At 34.7% G+C, this 20,800-nt stretch overlaps 1 protein-coding gene across 1 annotated transcript in view; it reads left to right on the forward strand.

Annotated features, from left to right (window-relative positions):
* LOC129218892 (hexokinase-1-like) overlaps positions 1 to 20,800 on the forward strand; it is a 105,688-nt gene that overhangs the window by 29,442 nt on the left and 55,446 nt on the right. The window contains exon 3 of the mRNA XM_054853213.1: positions 7,410 to 7,485. Within this exon, the coding sequence (XP_054709188.1) occupies positions 7,410 to 7,485 (76 nt within the window). The remainder of the gene's footprint in view (positions 1 to 7,409; positions 7,486 to 20,800) is intronic.

Here is a 20,800-nt window from a genome sequence, read left to right on the forward strand (position 1 = left end):
AATCACTAGTTCAAAAAATTAGTTATTGGAGGGGGGAGGGGAGTGGGCGGTTAGGGGTTTTGACGACTTTTTGCAGGGAAGTAACAATCTCAACACATGGCGATTGAAGAAATTGGTAAAAAAAAAGAAGGCGAGAAAAGTAGTACAGAAAGCAAGTAACAACTCAACAACACTCTGTTCAATCAAACATATACATCTTGAAAATAGTAATTGGTGTAAACTGTGGAAAAATTCTTTAATGCAGGGAAGGGGGTCCTGATGGAATGGGAATGATATTATTGAAACTGAAACAAACTACATCTTTGAATGCTTTTTTTTTGGGGGGGGGGGGTCGTAGCTTAGGGGAGACGATGCACCATTTCCCTCAAGGGATGGTCACCCCTTTAATATTCACTCAGTTTTATATAATAACTGTTTTCTGAGTGTAAGCTATTCAGAGTGAATGATATGGAAAAGCCTATATACAGGGACTGGGACTCGGAATAAATGTTCAATATTTGAGAGTGTCGGTTAAAGGAGGTTTTAACACAGATTTTGTTTTGTCATGCATTCTTGTCAGTTTGTTCACCAAACCCCAGCCCTCTCACACTTTCCAACTAAGTCGACAGACTCTTGTCAGCCCTGCATTTAAGCCTGAGAATCCCTTTCCCCCAACAGTAAGATCTCTTGTAATTCCTCAGAATTTATTCATTGAAACCAAGCTTAACACAGACATGAGCATGCACTTGATTGACAACATAGTTGCTTTTGTGAGAGCATTAATTCAAAGTCATGGAAAAATATAAGTAGCAGATTTTCTACACTCACAATTATGTGCTATTAAATATTTAAAAAAAAACAGTATAACCCCGATTAAATAATTGTCAAAGGACTGGAGAAAGTTTACATTAAATAAGGATATCTTCAAATCAAGGAGCTTATACATTCAATGCAGTTAAATTCGGTCCAGTGAAATGAATCGCTTAATTCAGGAAATCGTTAAATCGGGTATCGTTAAAACCAAAGTTACACTGTATTTAAAATGATTTTTAAATATTCATTTTGGAACATTTTATACAGATATTTATGACTAAAAAACAGCTCTAAACCGAACTATAGGAAACTTAAAAAATAATAAAACAATCAAAGGACTTAATTAAAAATTTAGTTGCGTGAAAAGGGAGAGATATGGGGGGAGGGGGAGCAAAACTAGAACTGTAACTCCCTTAGTTAAAATTTCAGTATGCATACATTAAAATATTTGTCACGATTTGATCTTCAAGAAACCTAGCTCAACACATAAGCAAAACATAAGTCAATCGATGGAAATAATAGGTGAAAAGCAGGCCCGGACTGGCTCCTGTTTGGGTTGTCGGCTAGGTGCTGAAAAGGGGCCCCGGGGTCCGGGGTTATTAAAATTTTGAAAGTTAGGTGTTCAGAAATGCCATTTTGCTCTATTTTGGGACTTGTAAAGTTACTGAACATAAGGTACAATTTTATGTATAAAAAATATATTTTTAAGAATTTGCTTCACCTACTCTTCATTAAAACGAATTTTCATTCTGTATTTACAATATCTAAATTGTATGAAACTTGTAAAAAATGATAATAAACTACAAAGTACAATAAGTGACGAACAGGTCTGCAAGTCAGCCAAAAGCACTTACTGCAGATGCATCTATTTTTATAATCAGTATAAAACATAAGTGTTTGAATACAGTTATATTCAACAATTAAATAGAGAAGTTACTTCGCAGGATCAATGGGTAGTAAAAATTAGAAAATTATTTGCTCAACGTTATTTTTTATACATAAATATATATTGCTATCGCTAAAATATTTTCAGGAATAGAAAATTGATTTACATTACAATTTAAAATTATACATACTTGACCCCTTTCGTGTATTCAAAAAAAGATCATCATTATGGAGATTCTTTCTCCAGATTTAATATTACATCTCCATCTCGCTACTGTGTAATATGAAACAATTCAAATGCTTTAAAATTTTAGCTACAGATTTGGTGTCCTGCCAGTGAGTAGCTAGTCTCAAAATGACAGATAGCAGTGCATAAAATTGTTGAGTTAATCTAAAGAGAAAAGATAATTTTTAGCAAGAAGGCGAGTTCTGGTTCTAATCTATGTCTAATTCCAGAAACTTCTTTCATATGATCTGCTTCCAAGCTTCCAACGTCTGGTGTCCACATGTTTTAGAGTAACAATTTGACAATAAGAGGAAAACATACCTCCCTCCCCACATGAAAGTTGATTTCCATCTGATAACGGATGAAAGGTTTTTACAGTCCCTCCAGGGAGAACACCTGGGGACTCACGTCCGAAGGTAGTTCTCGCATGCCGATGCTCCAATGAGAAAGATAAAAGTTTAAAATAACGATAGCCGCTTGTTTCGCTCCTTGCTTTAACTCCCACCTTTGCCTGACAGAGCAACAGAATGAGCGGTGAATAAAGCTGCCGCGAGGGATGAAACAAGTAGTACGTCGAAGTGCGCTGACATTGAGTTTTCACTTGACGGGGCCCCCAGCACATCCATTACTCAAACATTTATTTAAAAAATGAAAAAAAAAAAGTTTTTTTTTTTTTTTTTTCGAAATCGAAGAGAACATGCCACTGAACTTTTGACAAAATATCTGTCCTGAAAAAAAAAACATCTAGTTTTACCAAAGTAAAAATCATATCGGTGAGAATAACACGCAAAAATTAGTCAACAGCTTATGATATGGAAAATGTTCATTTAAAAATTATTCGTTTATGAGAAAAATTTATGCTTTTGTTCTCCTAAAGCATACCAAATTATTAGAACCTGATTCCCGATTACTGAATTGGCTGCGTCCTAGGGGCAACCAAACCAGGGCCTGATTAAGGTATCAGGGGGCACTCACTCCCCCACCCTCCGAAAAAAAACAAAAGTTTACGAATCAAATTCAAAGAGATGGAAACCCAGTTGAGACAAAACTGATTTTTGAATAGGCTTACTAGGCGTGGCGAAGTCCTAAGGCCGCCACTCTTTAGGGGCCCCAAAACGGTTGACACTTTTTATGCTCATGCAGAAATTGTAAGGTTTAAATACATAGGAGCCCCCCGAAAAAGCATTTGGCCTAGGGTTCCCTGATATATTAATCGGGGTCCTAAGAGGAGGGGCCTAAAAAGTTATATTTGCCCTGCGGTCCCACCTGGAACCACAGGTGGTGCTACAAATATGAAACTTGTGTGCTACAAATATGAAACTAGCAAGACCGATTTTGGAAAAAAAAGTGAAGAATATGATCAAAATAGTTGCAAAAAAAAAAAAAGAGAGATCGCGCAAAAAATTTTCCTCCCCGTTTAGGGGCCCTCCTCGTTTGGGGACCCTCGCCGATCGCCGACTAGCCGACCTGGCCAGTCCGGGGCTGGTGAAAAGTGAGGTTAGATTTATATAATCTGACAAATAAAAACAAATATTATTTGCATTTGAAAGAAAGAAAAAGCATGAAAATTCAATACAAAAAGATATTACCTTTTAGACTTTAAAGTTAAAGTTGAAGCATTTCCATTCTGCTCCTTGATCCCTTTAAGTTTTCTTCCTTAAAAAAAGGAAGAAAATTATATGTAATGACGAAAAGTACAATAGTGTGTTAATATGTATTTGGTACTTCATTATAGTACCCCTTGAATCTTCTATATATGCTGCATTGATATCACAATGTAGACAATTTTACATAGTTTATGAAAACTGAAAACAGGCCATCACTCATGCAGTGCTACCTACAGCTTACACATGGGTTAGCAAAATAATTCACTGGTTCAAGGGACCAGTAGGCAGGGCTGTTCGGTTTTAGCCGGGCCAAAAAAGGCCAGCTGGCTTTATTTGGTTTAAACCACTGTAAAAAGCCGACTTTTTAAAGAAAAATAATTTTTATGGTATTTTATTGTAATTTAATCAAAATGAAAATTATCTTTGTACCTTTAAGGCATTACGACTGTATTATATCAAGTTCCATGAAACACTAATAAAAAATTTGGTAGTTGTTAAATAAAGTCGTTCACAAAAACAAAACCTCGCTCTAATATTAAGAATATAGTCTAGTTCATTGGAATTTAAATGTTTATAAATAAATTTTAGTAAAATTCAAAAAATCACATGACACTGCTGCTGGCATACCAATCATTTGGTTCAGACTTTAAATAACAATGCATTACAATTTTGTACTAAAAAGGAGAAGAAAAAGTCTAATTTCATACACTATATCATGCATGTGAGTGCAAGGGCCACCGAGACCCAAAGGCCTTGTTAGCTTGGGACAGGCATCCCCATAAAAATCGTAACATGACTGATTCCGAACCATGCCCAGTCAACCAGTTTTCGATTAGGGTGGCATGGAATCTTGTCAGCGCTGGTAAAGTCCCCAAGAACGATGGCATGCCTCCCTCTTCTTTTAAAAAGAGCAGACTAAGGCTCCTAAAATTTCAATGTCTCTTGGTGACCTCGAAGACAAACTTTATGTAAATACTACTGAAGAAATTCACCAGAAAAAGAGCATGATCATTGCATTAGTAAATTAAAAACTATACATGATTTTTTTTGCGAATGACAAAAATAAAAAGGAAGTAAATCATCCTGAAAAATTTAAAACAGTTGAATGCAATAAAGTAATAAAACGATGCATAACAGCAAAATCACTTCAGGTTTATTTACTATTAAAAATATGGCGTAATACTTTAAGGGAGTAAAATTACAGAATCATGACATAAACATCTTTAAGGAGAAAACCAAGCATGAGATAAAGAAAAATAATTTTCAGCTTTGAAAAACAATAAAATCATTATTTTTAAACATCATCTGCTTGCATTATAATACAGAGTATACGAATTTGCTTGCAATAAAACACATTATATTAATGTTAATCACAACTGTCTAATTTCATACCATAAAAAAAATATATCGTTGTTAAATTTAGTATCAACAGAATCTGCAACAGTCGAAGTATCGGCATGATTGTGTATTTACATTACGTAACGAGCCCCACTTTTTTTTTTTTTCACATGCTGCAGGGACACGCAGAAAACAAAACAAAAAAACATAATGCTTTTCAGCACTTCAAGAACGTATTCCAGTAAACATTTACACTAAACTGCCACAAACACAACGGACAAACAATGGAACACATCATATAGTTAACACTACATTTCAAGTAAAAACACACACGAATATACATTAAAAGTTTGCTTTTTTCTTTCGGTGACGTTTAGGATTATTCTTAAACAAACATTTTTAAGAAAAGATGCACACAATGTTCTTATTGCATTTCTATATGTAATAAACAAAAAAATATTTTTACTTACCTTTCATGCTTGCAAAAACATGGGCCGAACAGCGCGCGGGAGCTCAGAGAGACGACGCTGGTTTAGAATGCCGCGCATGAATATCTCGAAATAGAATCAAAAATAAAATTACCGTTGGAAGCTTAACTTTTTTCTTTATTTTATCCATGCTTCTTTGTTACAATGTGTTTCGAAACAAAAAGACGCAATTTTAAACCTTTCAATAATTTATTTATTTATTTCTTGCTAAGGAGTATATTTTTACGCGGAATATCTTGATGAAGTGTAAGTGTAAAAAGGTTCGGCGTCGCATAGACGGCATGAAGTCCGTCGCCAGGACGACCCAGGGACCAGGGTAGAGGGCTGGAACCCGGGTTGAGTAAAAGGGTCCTCAAGTGGTCACTGTTATGTCGTCCCAGGGACAGACTAAACTGACGCTATAAGACCAAACTGGAAAAACACGGTTTTAATTAGTAATTAAACTTTTTTGAAGTGAAATATACGTTTTTCATCTATTTTCAACAATTTTATCATCTTTTGACTCATTTTCTGCGCTAAATTTTACAAAAAATAAAATTAGAGGCGTCCTGTGGACATCATATTGAAGCGCCCTCCAGACGTCAAACATACAATCATTATGGGACGTCTCGCCGACCAGTTCTGCTGAGTGGGTGACAACTACAAACCGTTTGTTACGCTTGTATATAGACACTCCAACTCCATCAGAAAACCTTGCAGTACATTCGGGAATTAGCTTAGGCGCATTCTGAACTCTAGAAATAAGAAGACGAAGAGCTCGGATAGTGTACGATTTTTTGAGCGTCCTAAACTCAATTTTGAAGCCGTTGATTTAGTTGATTGGACAAACTGTGTTGTAACAGAGCCACCTCTAACAATGCATCTAAAAGACCAACAATGGAAAGAAATGTGCAAAGAACATTCTACAGAGTTTACTTTCGAGAAATTTCCCTGTCACACGCAAGCTGTGAAACGTTGTGTGAAACTAATAACCGAAGCTGCAATAAAAGTTCGTGGTGAAACTGCACGAGATGGATACATTCGTGCTAAACTTCAAGCTAGGAAAGAACTTCCATCATTTGATAACAAGGGACAATATTATTCCAAAAAATAATATTCATTATGCATGAGGTATTATGAATCAAATTTGAAGATTTTTTGTTTAAATTTTATTATCTATATATGTAGTTCTCGAAAATGTATGATACTATTGCGTGATAATAATTACTATGATTAATGGTGCTATTTAATTAATTAGTCTATGATTTATATTGTGAAAGATAATTTTCACATTAGTTTTTAAAGAAATTCAATATTTTTTCATTTTTTCTCCAATTTTTGGATGTCGGAAAGGAGCGGTTAAATGCTCATTAAAATCAATGAAACATTTTATGGGCTCGAACTGGCTCATTATATAACATTTTCGGTGCATTCTAGCAAAATATTTGGAATTTAGTTTAAAAAAAAAAAAATTCGACAAAAATTCATTTCTCTCTTTTTTTTCGGTTTTTCAGTGTCAAATAGCGCCGGCTTTAGATATTTTTTGATATCCAAGAAATTTTTTGTGAGTGCTAAATAGGTCACTACGCAACTTTTGCGCGCTATCCAAAAATTGATTTCGAAAAAAAAAATTTTCGGCTTATTTCGGCCCACCCTACTACATATCACCTATTTTGTTTTTTTTTTTAGTTCATTTTTTTTTCGATGTTCATTTCATTTTATTTGATATGAATTAAACATGGTAAACTATGTATTATGCAACTGTTTAAAGTCTTCAAAGCAAAAATAATTTCCACAAAATAATGAATTTCATCATGACAATTATCGAGAGGGTCCGATTTTCAAATATTGAGGGGGTCCGGTCCTCGAGCATTGGGGGGGGGGGGGGGCCGGACCCCTTGGACCACCCCGGTCCGCGACGCCCATGGCTGTATATATGAGTAGTTCAATGCTTTCAGAGTGAACTCGATATAGCTATTTCATTTTATTTTTGATTTTCTAATAGTTAAGCCCATTTGTCTAAGTATGGATTTATTTACCTTTAATATTTTTGAGATTGTTTAATTATTTATTGAATGTATTTTTCTGTTTTAGCTATTTGATTTCTTGGCTGAATGTATTGAAAGTTTTCTAAAAGATAATAACTTGCTTGGTCAAAAACTTCCCTTAGGTAAGTAAATGTGTAACATCCACGAAAATAATCGATTACAATGATAATAAATCTATAGTCTGAAATTGAATTTTTAGTGGTATGCCTTGAAAGAAAAAATAATTAAATCTTTTTATGGACATTTTATTCCAATGCTTTATTTTATCATTTTGGGTATTTGTCTTAGTTCTTATTTTTACAGTCGACTCCTGCTACAATGATTCGACCTACGCGAAATGGCTACCACACGAGTTTTTATAAGCAATGAATTTTAGAGCTAAAGCAAATTTCTCACTTGCAACACAAAAACATTTGGAAAGGAAGCATGGTGCAGAAGCGTGGTCGGTTTCGTTATTGACTACTAAACATTGACTTCATGAATGTACTTTCATCCTTTTAGTATCACTGACTGCACAAGTTCCCAAGCACCGCACTAGTATAAATATTGCTTTGTTAGTGTGTATAAATAACCGTTTCACATTTTTCATTTATATACTAGCTTACTACCCGGCGTTGCCCAGGTGCTTTTTAATGCAACATATCTTTTGGATTATCAAAAGTATGAATTCTATCTGAGCGTAAAAAAATACATTCACCCCGCTTTCTAGGCTATCTTCAAAATACTTTAAATAACACAGAAAATCAATCATTTGCTGAAAAAGTAACATCAACTTAAAGCAAAACAGTATGAAGAATATTGTTTTGGCTTTGTAGTGTACACCCATACGTTGTCTGAGGTTGAATCAGACGGGCGGTACATAAATTGTCTTAATGAAAAGACAAATGATTGTCTTTTGCACATCTTGTGGGACAACCTTTTACATGATGCTTCGAAAGAAAAGCGTTGTGCCGCCTTTGTAGGTTTTGCTTTCCCCAAGACTTAAAAAAATGCAACAGTACTTTCCACGTACAATTTATTCGAAAATAAATCATTGAATGCTTCCTTAGAAAGAGTCGTGAGCTTACCAAAAAAAAAAAGTCAATCCCTATTATAAGGCACAAATATACACAAAAAAGTCTTCTTGGACACAGTTATAATATTTTCAGATTAATTTAAAATCATCTTCAATGTCCAAAAGCTAAACAGATAGTCCACCGTACAGAAAATAAAGAATTCACTCAGTGCTGTTAATAGACGATAACACTCTTTTTTGGTGGTGTTTTTCGAATGAAGGTATCAAGTGATAGGTTATTTTGTATGTTTTCAGGCAAGCACATTTCGCAGAAAAAGTTTGCTTAGTATAAAAAAACTTTACAAAGTGTGTCTGCTCGCTCTTTCGAAGGTTCATGTCTTGTAGCGATTTGAAATTAGTCAAGATTTAAGTTCTAGTTTAAATTTTTAAAACGTAATACTTGCCGGTAATGTTATACATGATATCTCACACTGATGCAGGTAGAGAGAGCACATATTTAAGTTTGTTGCTTTAGACAGAGAATTTTTTAGAGAACATCAAAATTTTAATTTATAGAGCCACAGTCGTTGTGAGAGGTGGGAATAGGTCCACTGGCTACATTACAGTCATTATTTTAAGTTATGTAAAACATTAAAAATGGAAGTGGGTGCACGTGAACTATTGAACACACTTTTAAAAACCGTCAATTAAACTGCGTCATAGAGAAAGAAGTAAGCGTGCACATTTTGGTCACTATCTGTGTTAGATTTTGTTTTTTAATCATTTTCAGGCCGGAAAATTAAAAAAAAAAAAGTCTTGTTTGTACTTACAACTTTATGATAGACAAATCTTTTGTTTTATTTTACAGAATCTTGTTGCATATTTTGTTCCCCTCATCCACAGTTTAAAAGCAAACGAAATGTATTTCACGTTTCGAAACGTAGTCTAAAAATTTAAAACTCAAATGATTCAAATTTTTCTAATCCATAAATTTAATTCCAAACTTTCTTCTAAATATTGTTCTTAATTCCCCCTCTCAGCAGCAAGAAGAATTTTATTTCTAAGTGAAACCAACCTTGAGCAAGTAACATAAAGCAATCTATATCGAAAACAGTTACATCTCAAATACATTTACAGCACTTAATCGTCCAATGTGGTTACACGTGAGATACAAAGTGTTTCACCTTATCCCTATACTGTTTAAGGGAGTTTAAGCTATTGTAGTGATAATTTTCCATTCATATCTCACAGCACTTCTTCAATGACGGTCGAAATGCTTAATGGTAGCTACTAACTTCCAATATTTTTCGATTGTTTACAATAGCAGTTGTCGAACTGAGCTTTTTAATTGGGAATGCAGCTTTTTTCAACTTATTTCACGATGAAGAAAAAATTTCATATTATGGATTAATAGTTCATCATGCCTTTTTCAAAAGTAATCTCTGTGTGTCAAAAGTTGCATCGTACCCATTAACAGATTTGAAATTATTGCTAGTCGGCAAAGATGCTTCATCAGATGTAGTATTACTCAAGTGTTAAGGTAATATAAAATTTCAAATAAAGAAATTTGTTTATACAAAAAAACGTAGCAATTTTTTGCAGTTTAAAACAGTTTAAATATAAATTAAAATTTATTTGCATTTTTTCCAAATTTAAAACTTCAACCCTCCCAAAGTGTATGAATTCCGCCGAATTATATTTCTGTGTGGTTTTGCGGGTAAAAAAAAAGTGCACAACCTTTACTTTTAGCACATATTGGCAATCCTAGTATGGTAGCTTATGTGCATGTTAGAAACGTCATGACCCCCCCCCCCCTTCCCCTTGAAAAACAAATTCCAGATACGCTACTTAGCACAAATATGATTATTTTGCGATTTATTAGTGAAATTAGTATTTTTTACCCTTGTTCTTTGTTAGCTTTTAGCGATTAAACTTAGTTGAACCGAATTAGGTAAAGATCCGATGTAAATCATGGAATAGTATAACAAGGGCGGATCCAGAAAGTATTCAAGGAGGGGGCGGTTGGTTTTTTAACTGACCTCTTACTATGCATCTGATTTATACATTTTTCAAGGAGGGGGGGGGGCACAGTTATCTAAAACAACTAAAATACAAAGATTTAGCCAAAGAAGTCTCGAAACTATTCCTTGCCTTTAGTACTGAAAGAGGTACTCCAAAACTGTGTTTTAGAACTGCAATTTCGTAATTATTTCTGGGGAAAGTTTAGAACCTCCCTTCCCTTAACATCGTCAAAAATCGTCTAAAGTGCGCTTTAAGAGTTAAATTTTGCAAAATACCTTTTAAGGCTTCCAAACTTCTTTTTCAAACATCGCCAAATATCGTTTCAAATTGTCTTTTTGAAACTTTAATTCCTCAAATCTTTGCTCAAGGTTGATTTAAACCCTATTTCCTTTCTTAACACCATTAAGAAGGGCATACATTTGCATTTTAACAGGGGTGATTGTGTTCCGGTATTTTACCGGATTTCCGGTATTTTCATCTTAAATTCCGGTATCTTCATCTTCGAAAATACCGGAACTTCTATATTTTCAGAAAAACTCATTTTAGTAAAATTTAGGGCGATGTTTGATGAAACGAAAAAATCCAAATTGAAGACATTTGGTATAAATATAAAGCGTAAGCTACGGTCATATTTTGTAAACTGGGGGAAGGTAGAAAGAGAAAAGGGATAAGAGCTTCGACTCCTGTCTTTTTTCTTTATGGCAGTTGGAGGAATTGATCGCATGCAAATATTTTCTTTATTTTATATTCTGGTTTATGATCTTTATCTGCGTTCGTTCTGTTGTTATTGAACTAATTCTAATTATACTTCATCGTTATTAATATGCTCCTCATAAATATAAATTAGTTTGTTTAGTTAACTCTTACTTTTCATTTCGCTACTATTTTTGTTTGATAAATTTATTCATTTGAACTTTGCATGTTCTCATTTAAAAAATGAGGTATCTGGATAAATCTGAAGATATTGGCTCCATCGATGCAGGAAAGAAGAACAAGTTTAATTGGGAATGGTCAGGGTTGGGTTTTTTGCCGGCAAAAAGGTATTTTTGCCGGGACAATGGAAAAAACCATGGCAAAAATGGAAAAAAAATGGAAAAAATGGCAAAAACCTAATTGCAAATAAAGTAGCATTATAGTGTTAATCAAGAAATAGTGACAATATAATATAAATAATGTACTTTAATAATATAATAATAATAATATAAAATATACAAAAAAAATAAATAAAAAACAAATGTTGGGATTGCAAAACTTAAGATTTTAAATGTTTGCTAAAACAATTTTTTCAGAATGAGCCAATTCCTTCAATGCTAAAATAAAGAATGTTTACTTAATCTTAGTAAATTAATAAAAAGATTGAATTCTAATTTTATATGTATATATATGGACGATGCTTGTCCGTTCAATTTAGGTAACGTTTAAACTGATATAGAGAACATCTTATTTAAAATAATTCTTCTTTTATTTACATTATGTACAAATGCCGCTTCTTGGCTAGCAAACAACTGAAGAGAATATAATTGAAGCTTTGATTGCATTTAATTAAAGTTGTTAAGACAAAATCATAGTCCTTGGATGTTATAAAGAATAAATGAAAATGTTACTTCCCGGTGGTTCCAGTCCGTGGTATGCGGAATAGGTACTGTTGAGGTTGACTTTCCCGAACTAAAATAGAAGGGCCGGTTATACTCTAGCGACCTATGGATTATGCGCACAATGCAGCTGATAGGAAATACCTCGAAACAGTCCAATCGACTACTGCTTTATCTATGAACGAACTGAAGACGACCACACATAGCGCAACTCGCGCTTTTATCCAGTTCACAGCGTATAACGTTGAACCTCCTAATTTGCATTTCAGGGCGGAGACTCTCCATTTATATTTATATATATATATATATATATATATATATATATATATATATATATATATATATATATATATATATATATATATATATATATATTTAATCACTTTTTTTTGATCCCACTAAGATTTTTAAGCTATTTAATTAATAACAGAATATTTACTTGAATATAGAAAAATATTAACTTTTCCTCACTAAAGAAATAATGCATTTTTTCTCACTTACTGGGAAAATGGATAGCCAAGTGAAGAATTTAAAAAGAAGAAAAAAAACTGATCAATATGTGCATTCTATATTCATTCTACTTTTTAGTAATATTAGCCCACTCTACAGAAAATGGCAAAGCCTTTTACCAAAATCTTTTCATGCTTTTACTTTTATATAAAAGGAAAAAAAACTGTCCGTAAGTTGTTAACACAAAATCTATTTTTGCCACTTTGGCAAAAACCTATTTTTGCCGGGCGGTAAAAACCGTGGTTTTTTCCATGGTTTTTTACGCCCCCGGCAAAAACTTGCCAACCCTGGGAATGGTTAAACAGAGTGGATTCCTACAATGAAAAGATGGAAATATAGTGTAAAAAAATTGATAGGGCTGGATTTTGGTTTTGTGTTTCTTGCAGCAAGCCCTTTACATATGCTAATGATGGTGTGAAGGCATTATTGCAATGCAACATTCTTCTACAAATACTCATAAAAGAAACCGGGAATCATTAAAAAATGCTGGTGTATTACGCTTTAGTGTATTAGTAAATGAATGTAATTAATGGTTAAGGATTCAGTTAACATTCTTTGAAAAATTTTAAGAAATGAGAAAAATTAAAAGAATTTAATTCCCACCATGCACATGGACATATGAAGTCCAATTAAAACTTCGAGTTTTAGCCCCAACAAATAACTATGTATCTAAATTATTTATATACATAATATGATGTGTACATACACGTAATGCATATATATGCCCATCAAAGCACTTTTTCTTCTTGGGAAAAAAAAGTTCAGGTATTTTTTCATGGAGTTACAATCCCCCTGATTTTAAGACTTCAATTTGGAAAAATTACCGGTGCAGGGTCCCTCAAGGGAGGGGCGACCGCCCCCATCGCCCCTCCCTTGTATCCGTACTTGTAGTACAAAGAACAAATGCATATTGGTTTTAAGGACCATCTAACATTAAATTGTTGAAGCTTTTACATGGACAATGAATGAATTATTGATATCAAACTAATTTTGGTGTTTTCTGGGCTGTCCACGTGGGAATACTGATCTATACTTTCGTTCTACCATTACTACTACGAAACACAAAGGCAAGTAGAACCATCGGAGACTGCAATGCATTCTTGCTTTGCAGGATGCGATTTAAAAAAACGCTAAACACAAGCATTTCGATTTCGTTCGGTTTTCTTGCCAAACATGCTTTACTCCAGTCACGAATCGGCATTACCAGCCAACGTTGAGAATACCTTTAGTTTTGATTGCATTTAAAATATTTCCTGGTGGTTATAAGTTGCAAATCATTTTTATTAGCTTGGAATCAAAGTTCCTAAATTTAAAGATAGTAGTTAATCTTTGAAGAAACTTCATCTACGGCAGTTTTTTACCGGCTTTTTGTTTAGACTAAATTTATAAGTAAACAGAAATTTGTTCGTGTCGAAAAGAGCAATTTATGATTAAAAATATAAACTTGAACCTCTTCTTAAATTCCAAAAACCGGCCTATATGAATTTCTGAGTAACAATTTACCTCTGTGCCAAATTTGGAAGAAATCCGACGAAAACTGTGGATTTGTATAAGGAACATACAGACACATATACCCACACACCAACAAACATACATCCATTTTTATAAATATAGATTAGTACTTTTACCTCTGTTCTTTGACAGCCTGGAGCGACTTCTGTTAAACCGAATTGGGTTATCGGTTATAGTTGAACCGAATTACTTAAAGATTCGGCATAAGTTAAGGAATACTATGAAGAAAATTTATTGCAAATTGGTTTCATAAGTGTCATAGAACATTAAAATAAATTTCTGTTGCAAGGATTAAATAGATGAGGTTTTAATAAAAGTAGTCTAATGCTGAAACATTCAGATGGGAAATTACTGTGACCTCCCAAAAATTTCCTTCATTGGGAAATTTTTCGGGAGTCCGCAAAATTATCATCACTTGGTTGATTTTGATTTTGTTTAAATATAACATTTTGGGTTATTTTCTATGTGAGATTTTTTTTATGTGGTCCCTATTCACCACATTAAAATAAAATTTTTTAACTGTTTTGCAAAAACAACTTTTTATAGCTACTCTTGAAGAAGATACATTTCGATTTAAAAAAATTTTGTGAAGAGATCAGTGAGTAGAACTTTGAAAAAAATTAAATGGGTTTTCATCTTGGTCAAAAGATTCTCATGAAGTCATCAGATCAAAACTGAAAAGATATTTCCTAACCATGTACAATGCAAAAAGTAGAGAAATACTTTTGTGCAAATTATTTAGTGTAATATTGCAGGGAACAGCAAAATAAGTAGAGTCTCGAAAATCCAAGGTAATTGGGGCTGACGCCACCTCGGATTACTGAAAACTCGGACTATCCGGAAAATTCTTAGCACTTACAATTTTACACTATATTTGAACGACAGAAAAGCGTACATATATTTCAGTTATTTGTGCAAAATATAGGAAATATTGTAGGGACAAAAAAAAATTCCATTTTAATCACAAATGAATCAATTTTCAAACGTGGTCTGAGATGTCTACTAAACGTGTGAGCGACTAAAAAATCCAATCTGTAAATCCCCTAGTTCATTTCAATTACTTTCGTTAAAATATTTTGGCTCTAGTCAAGTTACAATTTCATGTCTTGTGAAGAATGCTGGCTGGCGACACAGCAGTTGCAATCCTTCTTCATTACTTTACTGTAAGCAGTTAAAAAAGGTTTATAATTAGTAGAAGCTTTTAATTTATAGATAGCAGTAGTCATCTTTAGTTATTAAAAATGTTTGTTACTTAAAAGGCGTACAACGAAGGACCTGGTGTAATTTACACATCGGATCATTTCTCTAATACCTATTGTTTTGAGAATCTCATAGTTACTAAAATTTTTTTGCTGCCTTTCTCTTTTAAGACTAAAAGGAATATGCGAAAATATATGTGTGGTTCCAAAATGTAATTTTGCTTCATAAAAAAAACGGAGGAAAAAAATCATTCCTACCAGCGAGGAAAAAAAAATCCAACTTTTTGACACCTTGAATTAAGCGGAACCTCGGACTTTTGAGACTCTGATTTTCGAAACTCTACTGTACAACAATGTTAGCAAATGAAAACATTACATCATATGCAATGTTTTTAATTGTTAACATCACTGTTCATGATGATAACACAAAAAAATTTCTAGCTTTAAAAGATGGGATAAACCTATGTGTTCATCATAATCCTCCTGATGGGATATGAGCTAGTGTTAAGAGAAACAATGCAATGCACAAAATATTTTTACTTTTCAATGGGAGCATATATGTTCTTTGTTATTAGTCTATAACCTTGTTTTTTGCAAGTTAATTGGCAACTTTGGTTTTATACTTGTCACCAATCTTCATGCACATGCCTTATGTAAATTAGTACCAAACAACATTTTTGAAAAGCAACCAATATTATAATGAATTCTGACACATTGAAGTAAATAGGTTTCGGAATTGTCATGCTTAATCAGCTTCTTGTTATGAATGTATATTGGAAATATTTATGGGCTAAAAAATCTCTCAAACAATGTATATCATTTCAAGAAAGAAAACACCTTTATAGCTCAGTGTTTGTGTTACAATTATGCAGAATCTACTGTATGATAATTTGAGAATTTTAATTATCAAAGCAGTTTATGTTGCTTTTTGGTTTAATTTTTTCGAATGCAACAACAAAAAGGAGTAGTCAAAATAAAACGAAATTTTACAGATGGGAAGGCAACATTGATATTGAAATGAAATGAATGAAAGGGGCATTCAACCGAACCAATCACTGTGACCAGAGGTCTATTGTGCCAGCCCCCAAACAGAAGTCTTAAAACAGACCAGTAGCTGAAGCAAAATTCAGCAAACACCTAATAGGAATATCACGAATCTTGCACGGTTCAATCAATCAAATGATGACCAAGGTGTTCAAACCTATAGGGAGAAAACACTTCACAATTACATAGGGTGTGAGTAATAGCTTCCTCCTTAAGAAGGTAACCTCTGAAAATTGGATCATTACTGACACCCACTATAGCAAGTCGCTGCTTTAAGGTGTAAAGACCAGTAAGAAGACCAAAAGCATTCCTAATACTATGTTAAGAAGCCTTTTACATTTTTGGTATTTGATCCTCAGAGAGAATCAGGTCTGTTCTCCTTAGTATGACAAGTTGAATATGTTCAATGTATCCCGAGATAACCTCTCCGATGGAAAGGTTTCTCTCACACTAGCCATCTTAAACATACGCACTGCTTGAGCATAAGACTGGTTGACCTGTCCTTACTCTTTAGGATGCAGCAGTTTGTGCTGAGGAAGGAGTTGAAACCTCCGATCGATAACGTTTGGTTTCTCCTACCTTCTCGGAAATGGCTAGCCCAGTTTATTTCGCCTCCTGTAACAGCCTCCCCTCTCCTGCCTGCGCCTGTTGTATTTTTGTATATAAATGAGTACCCCCTGCCCACCTACTGCAGAGTCAACTGAATCGCAGACATGCACCCTTACCCCCTCCAGTCGGTAGATTGCAGACCTACACCCTCACCTCCTCCAGCAGCAAGGTTGCTGGTTCTCTCCTTCAAGCCAGTATCCAGCTCAATAGGAGCTGGGAACTGTTAGGTGGTAAAAGTTCAACACTCACATACCACCCGGTACAAGTGCAAGGCTAATTACAAAAAGGTTTTGCCCGGTTCCTGGAGGGGACCATTTAAGATATCATACAACCCAGATGCCATCCATCCATCACACAGATTGGGTATCCATTTTAGTCGCCTTTTATGTGACCCTTGGACTATGTCGGGACTATTCTGCTCCTGTCACCACAAGGAGCAACGTTGGTATCAGAAAGCGATTACAAAATTAAAGCAAAATGATCATTTATTCTTGGAAAAAAAACCAAATGAATACAAGTTAAATACTCTGTTAAGGCGATACAGTCGAGCATTGAGGCATAGCAGACTCACATGATGTCTTATGTCATCTTGTACCGCAGTTAATTCTCTGCATTTGTAAATGCCCCACTAATTCGATCATTCAGGCTTTCCAATTTATTGTCTCAAGTGATACCAGATACAAATACAAATACAAAAGCGGCGACCAGCAACAGGCTCTGGGCCCAGCTAGACTGGTCCTAGTCAATTTACCCCCAGTGAAGATCAATGGCCCTCTTAAAACGATCTACTCCCTTGCTCATTACCACCTCTTCCGGTAAACTGTTCCAAGGTTCCACTACCCTGCTATAATAATAATTTTTCCTAATATCCATGTTAGCCTGAGATTTAAATAGCTTAAAACAATGACTCCTTGTCCTGTTTTCAGTGCTAAACTTCAGCCCCGTAACATCTTTCATTTTAATAAATTTAAACAACTGAATCATGTCCCCTCGGTCTCTTCTTTGCTCAAGACTGTACATTTTTAACCTTCTAAGCCTGGAATCATAGTCTAAGTGAGAAAGTCCATTTATTAGCCTTGTAGCTCGCCTTTGAACCCTTTCCAATACATTAATGTCTTTCTTAAGATAAGGAGACCAAAACTGAACAGCATACTCCAAATGAGGTCTTACCAAACTTCTATATAAGGGCAGAAGAACTTCTTTAGATTTGTTTGAAATAGATCTATTGATAAACCCAAGCATCTTATTGGCCTTGTTACTAGCAATGCTGCACTGTTGGCTAAACTTTAAATCCTGACTTATTAAGACCCCCAGATCAGTAACTTTGTCTGCCTGACTAATGACTGAATCTTGCAAATAATAACTTGTACACTTATTTCCATGCCCTAAATGTAGCACTTGACATTTCCCAACATTAACAGCCATACCCCATTTATCAGCCCACTCCGTAATATGATCTAGATCCTCTTGCAGCTGTTTTGCTTGTTCTTCATTATCTACTGTCCCCATAACTTTGACATCATCAGCAAAACAATTCATGTTCCCAGAAATATTTTTGTGAATATCGTTCATAAAAACAATGAACAAAACAGGCCCTAACACTGATCCTTGAGGAACCCCGCTTAAAACCTCACTCCAATTAGAGTAATTTCCCCTTACAACTACCCTTTGTTTCCTTCCGGTCAGCCAGTTTTTTACCCAAATGAAAGTTTTCCCTCCTATTCCTGTATCAGCTAATTTGCTAAGTAGAGCAACATGCGGTACCTTATCGAAAGCTTTTTGAAAATCAATGTAAACAACATCTACAGGCTTCTTATTGTCCAAAGCCATGGTAACTTTGTCATAAAAATGTAATAAATTAGTTGCACAAGATTTGCCTTTCCTGAAACCGTACTGAAAACTAGTCAATAGATTATTAGTCTCTAGAAAATTTACTATCTTAATTTTTATCAATGTTTCAAAAATTTTGCAAACCACCGAAGTTAGACTCACAGGTCTATAATTTCTCGCACTCCCTTTAGACCCTTTCTTGAAGAGCGGTGTAATGTTAGCCAGCTTCCAGTCCTCTGGCACTGTCCCTGAGTTGTAAGAAGCATTGAAAATATTTACGATTACATCTGCTAATTCCTCCGCACATTCAACTAAAATTTTTGGATAAATATTATCAGGTCCCGGAGCCTTAGTCGCTTTAATTTTTTTCAAATGAAGTAAAACATCATCCCTGGAAAATACAAAGTCCTCAAGCTGTACTATAGCTTGTGTCTTGTTGGTGTCAACTGTTGAGATACAGTTATCGTTAAAAACACTCAAAAAAAAGTTATTAAGAACATTAGCAATATCACTATCGTCCTGAATTAAAATTCCGTGCTCATCAACCAGTGGCCCAATATGACTATTTCGAACTTTCCCCGAATTAGCGTATGCAAAAAACCTCTTGGGATTCCTGTTTATGTTATCTGCCAATCTTTGCTCCAACTCTCTTTTCTGAATCCGTACCAAATACTTAAATTTACGCCTTGCCTTACAATATTGGAACCTATCTGCACTGTGACCAGTTTCTCTAAACCTATGAAAAGCAGCTTGCTTGTAATTTAGAGCGTCTTTAGTTTCCTAGGAGAACCACATTGGCCAAATTTTAGTGTTGACACCCTTTCTCCTAAAAGAAACATGATCCCCAACCGTTTTCGCTAGCTTTTCCTTAAACTCTGCCCACTGAAGATTCACATCGCTATTGTCCAATCCAGAAGAAAAAACTGCTTTCAAACTCTGTCTAAGTGCCACAAAGTCAGTATTTCTGAAATTGGGCACAAACCTAAAATTCTCTACTTTGTGCATATCAAATTTAATCCCAAACCTAATACTGTTGTGGTCACTGTCTCCAATGTGTTCGCCTACACATAACCCCTGAACAGAACCTTCCATATCACAGAAAACTAGATCCAAAATCACGTCCTGTCGACAGGGGCGGACTGGCCACGTGTGAAATGTGGAAAATTCCACATGGGCCGTCCTTAACTGGGGCCGTTTTCTGTGCATTCAATGTGTGCGTACCATTTTCCTCAATTTTATTTTTTAAAAAAAGTTCTTAGCTAGGCCGGCCGTTCTTGTGTCGAGGGCTGCATCAGCCAGAACTGCTCTTTTTGTTTGGGGGGGGGGAGGAGGGAGAGGAGGACGGCCGCTCCTTTTTCAACGGTCACTCTCAGGACGTTAGTCTGTTCTTGCCTATAACTATTACCGTATCCTGTTACGTAGGGAAAACGAAACAATGTCTTTGTTGGGTGGTCTTCGTCCGAAGCGAAGCCTTCAGGGTCCATGGGTAAGTCCTGCATGGGTGTCTCTCGTATCTGTTCGAGATTGATGTTTCCTGGAATTCTGGTAAGGAGTTTTATTGGGGGTGGGGATCTTTTTTTGTGGCCATCAGAGAGGATCTGAGACTGTCTGGGAAAAGATTACATTAAACCTTTTTCTAATGAAATAAGAAAAAGGCGCCATCCTAAGAATAGAATGTATAGGAGCAAAACGTCTGCTAAAAAGCTTTTTTTTTTTTTTCATTTTCATCCTTCGTTTTTTTGTTATGTTTCCCAGCACTTTGCAATAGATAGATCCATGACTTTCTCAACCAATTAGATAATTTTGAGATCTCCTCAATTTCGTCTCCGAGGAAAAAAACGACTCATTTGTTATACACCGTGTTGACTACTCAATGGGATTGCATGTGTTTTAAATCCAACGGTGACAAGAATCTTTTTTAGGTAAGTTTAATATTTTTAATCATCATGTGTTTTTTATTTATTTATTTATTTATTTATTTTTTTTTTTTGTCATCAGCACTTTAAATAATAAGAACTTGAACTATCGGTTATAATTATAACAAATTGACGGTGTTACACAAAAATGAGTCAACCCACGAAGCAGTACTTTTGAGTAAATTGAGTTCTAAGCTGAACTTCATAGA

The sequence above is a fragment of the Uloborus diversus genome, chromosome 3 (genome assembly GCF_026930045.1).
Source record: "Uloborus diversus isolate 005 chromosome 3, Udiv.v.3.1, whole genome shotgun sequence".
NCBI lineage: Eukaryota > Metazoa > Arthropoda > Arachnida > Araneae > Uloboridae > Uloborus > Uloborus diversus.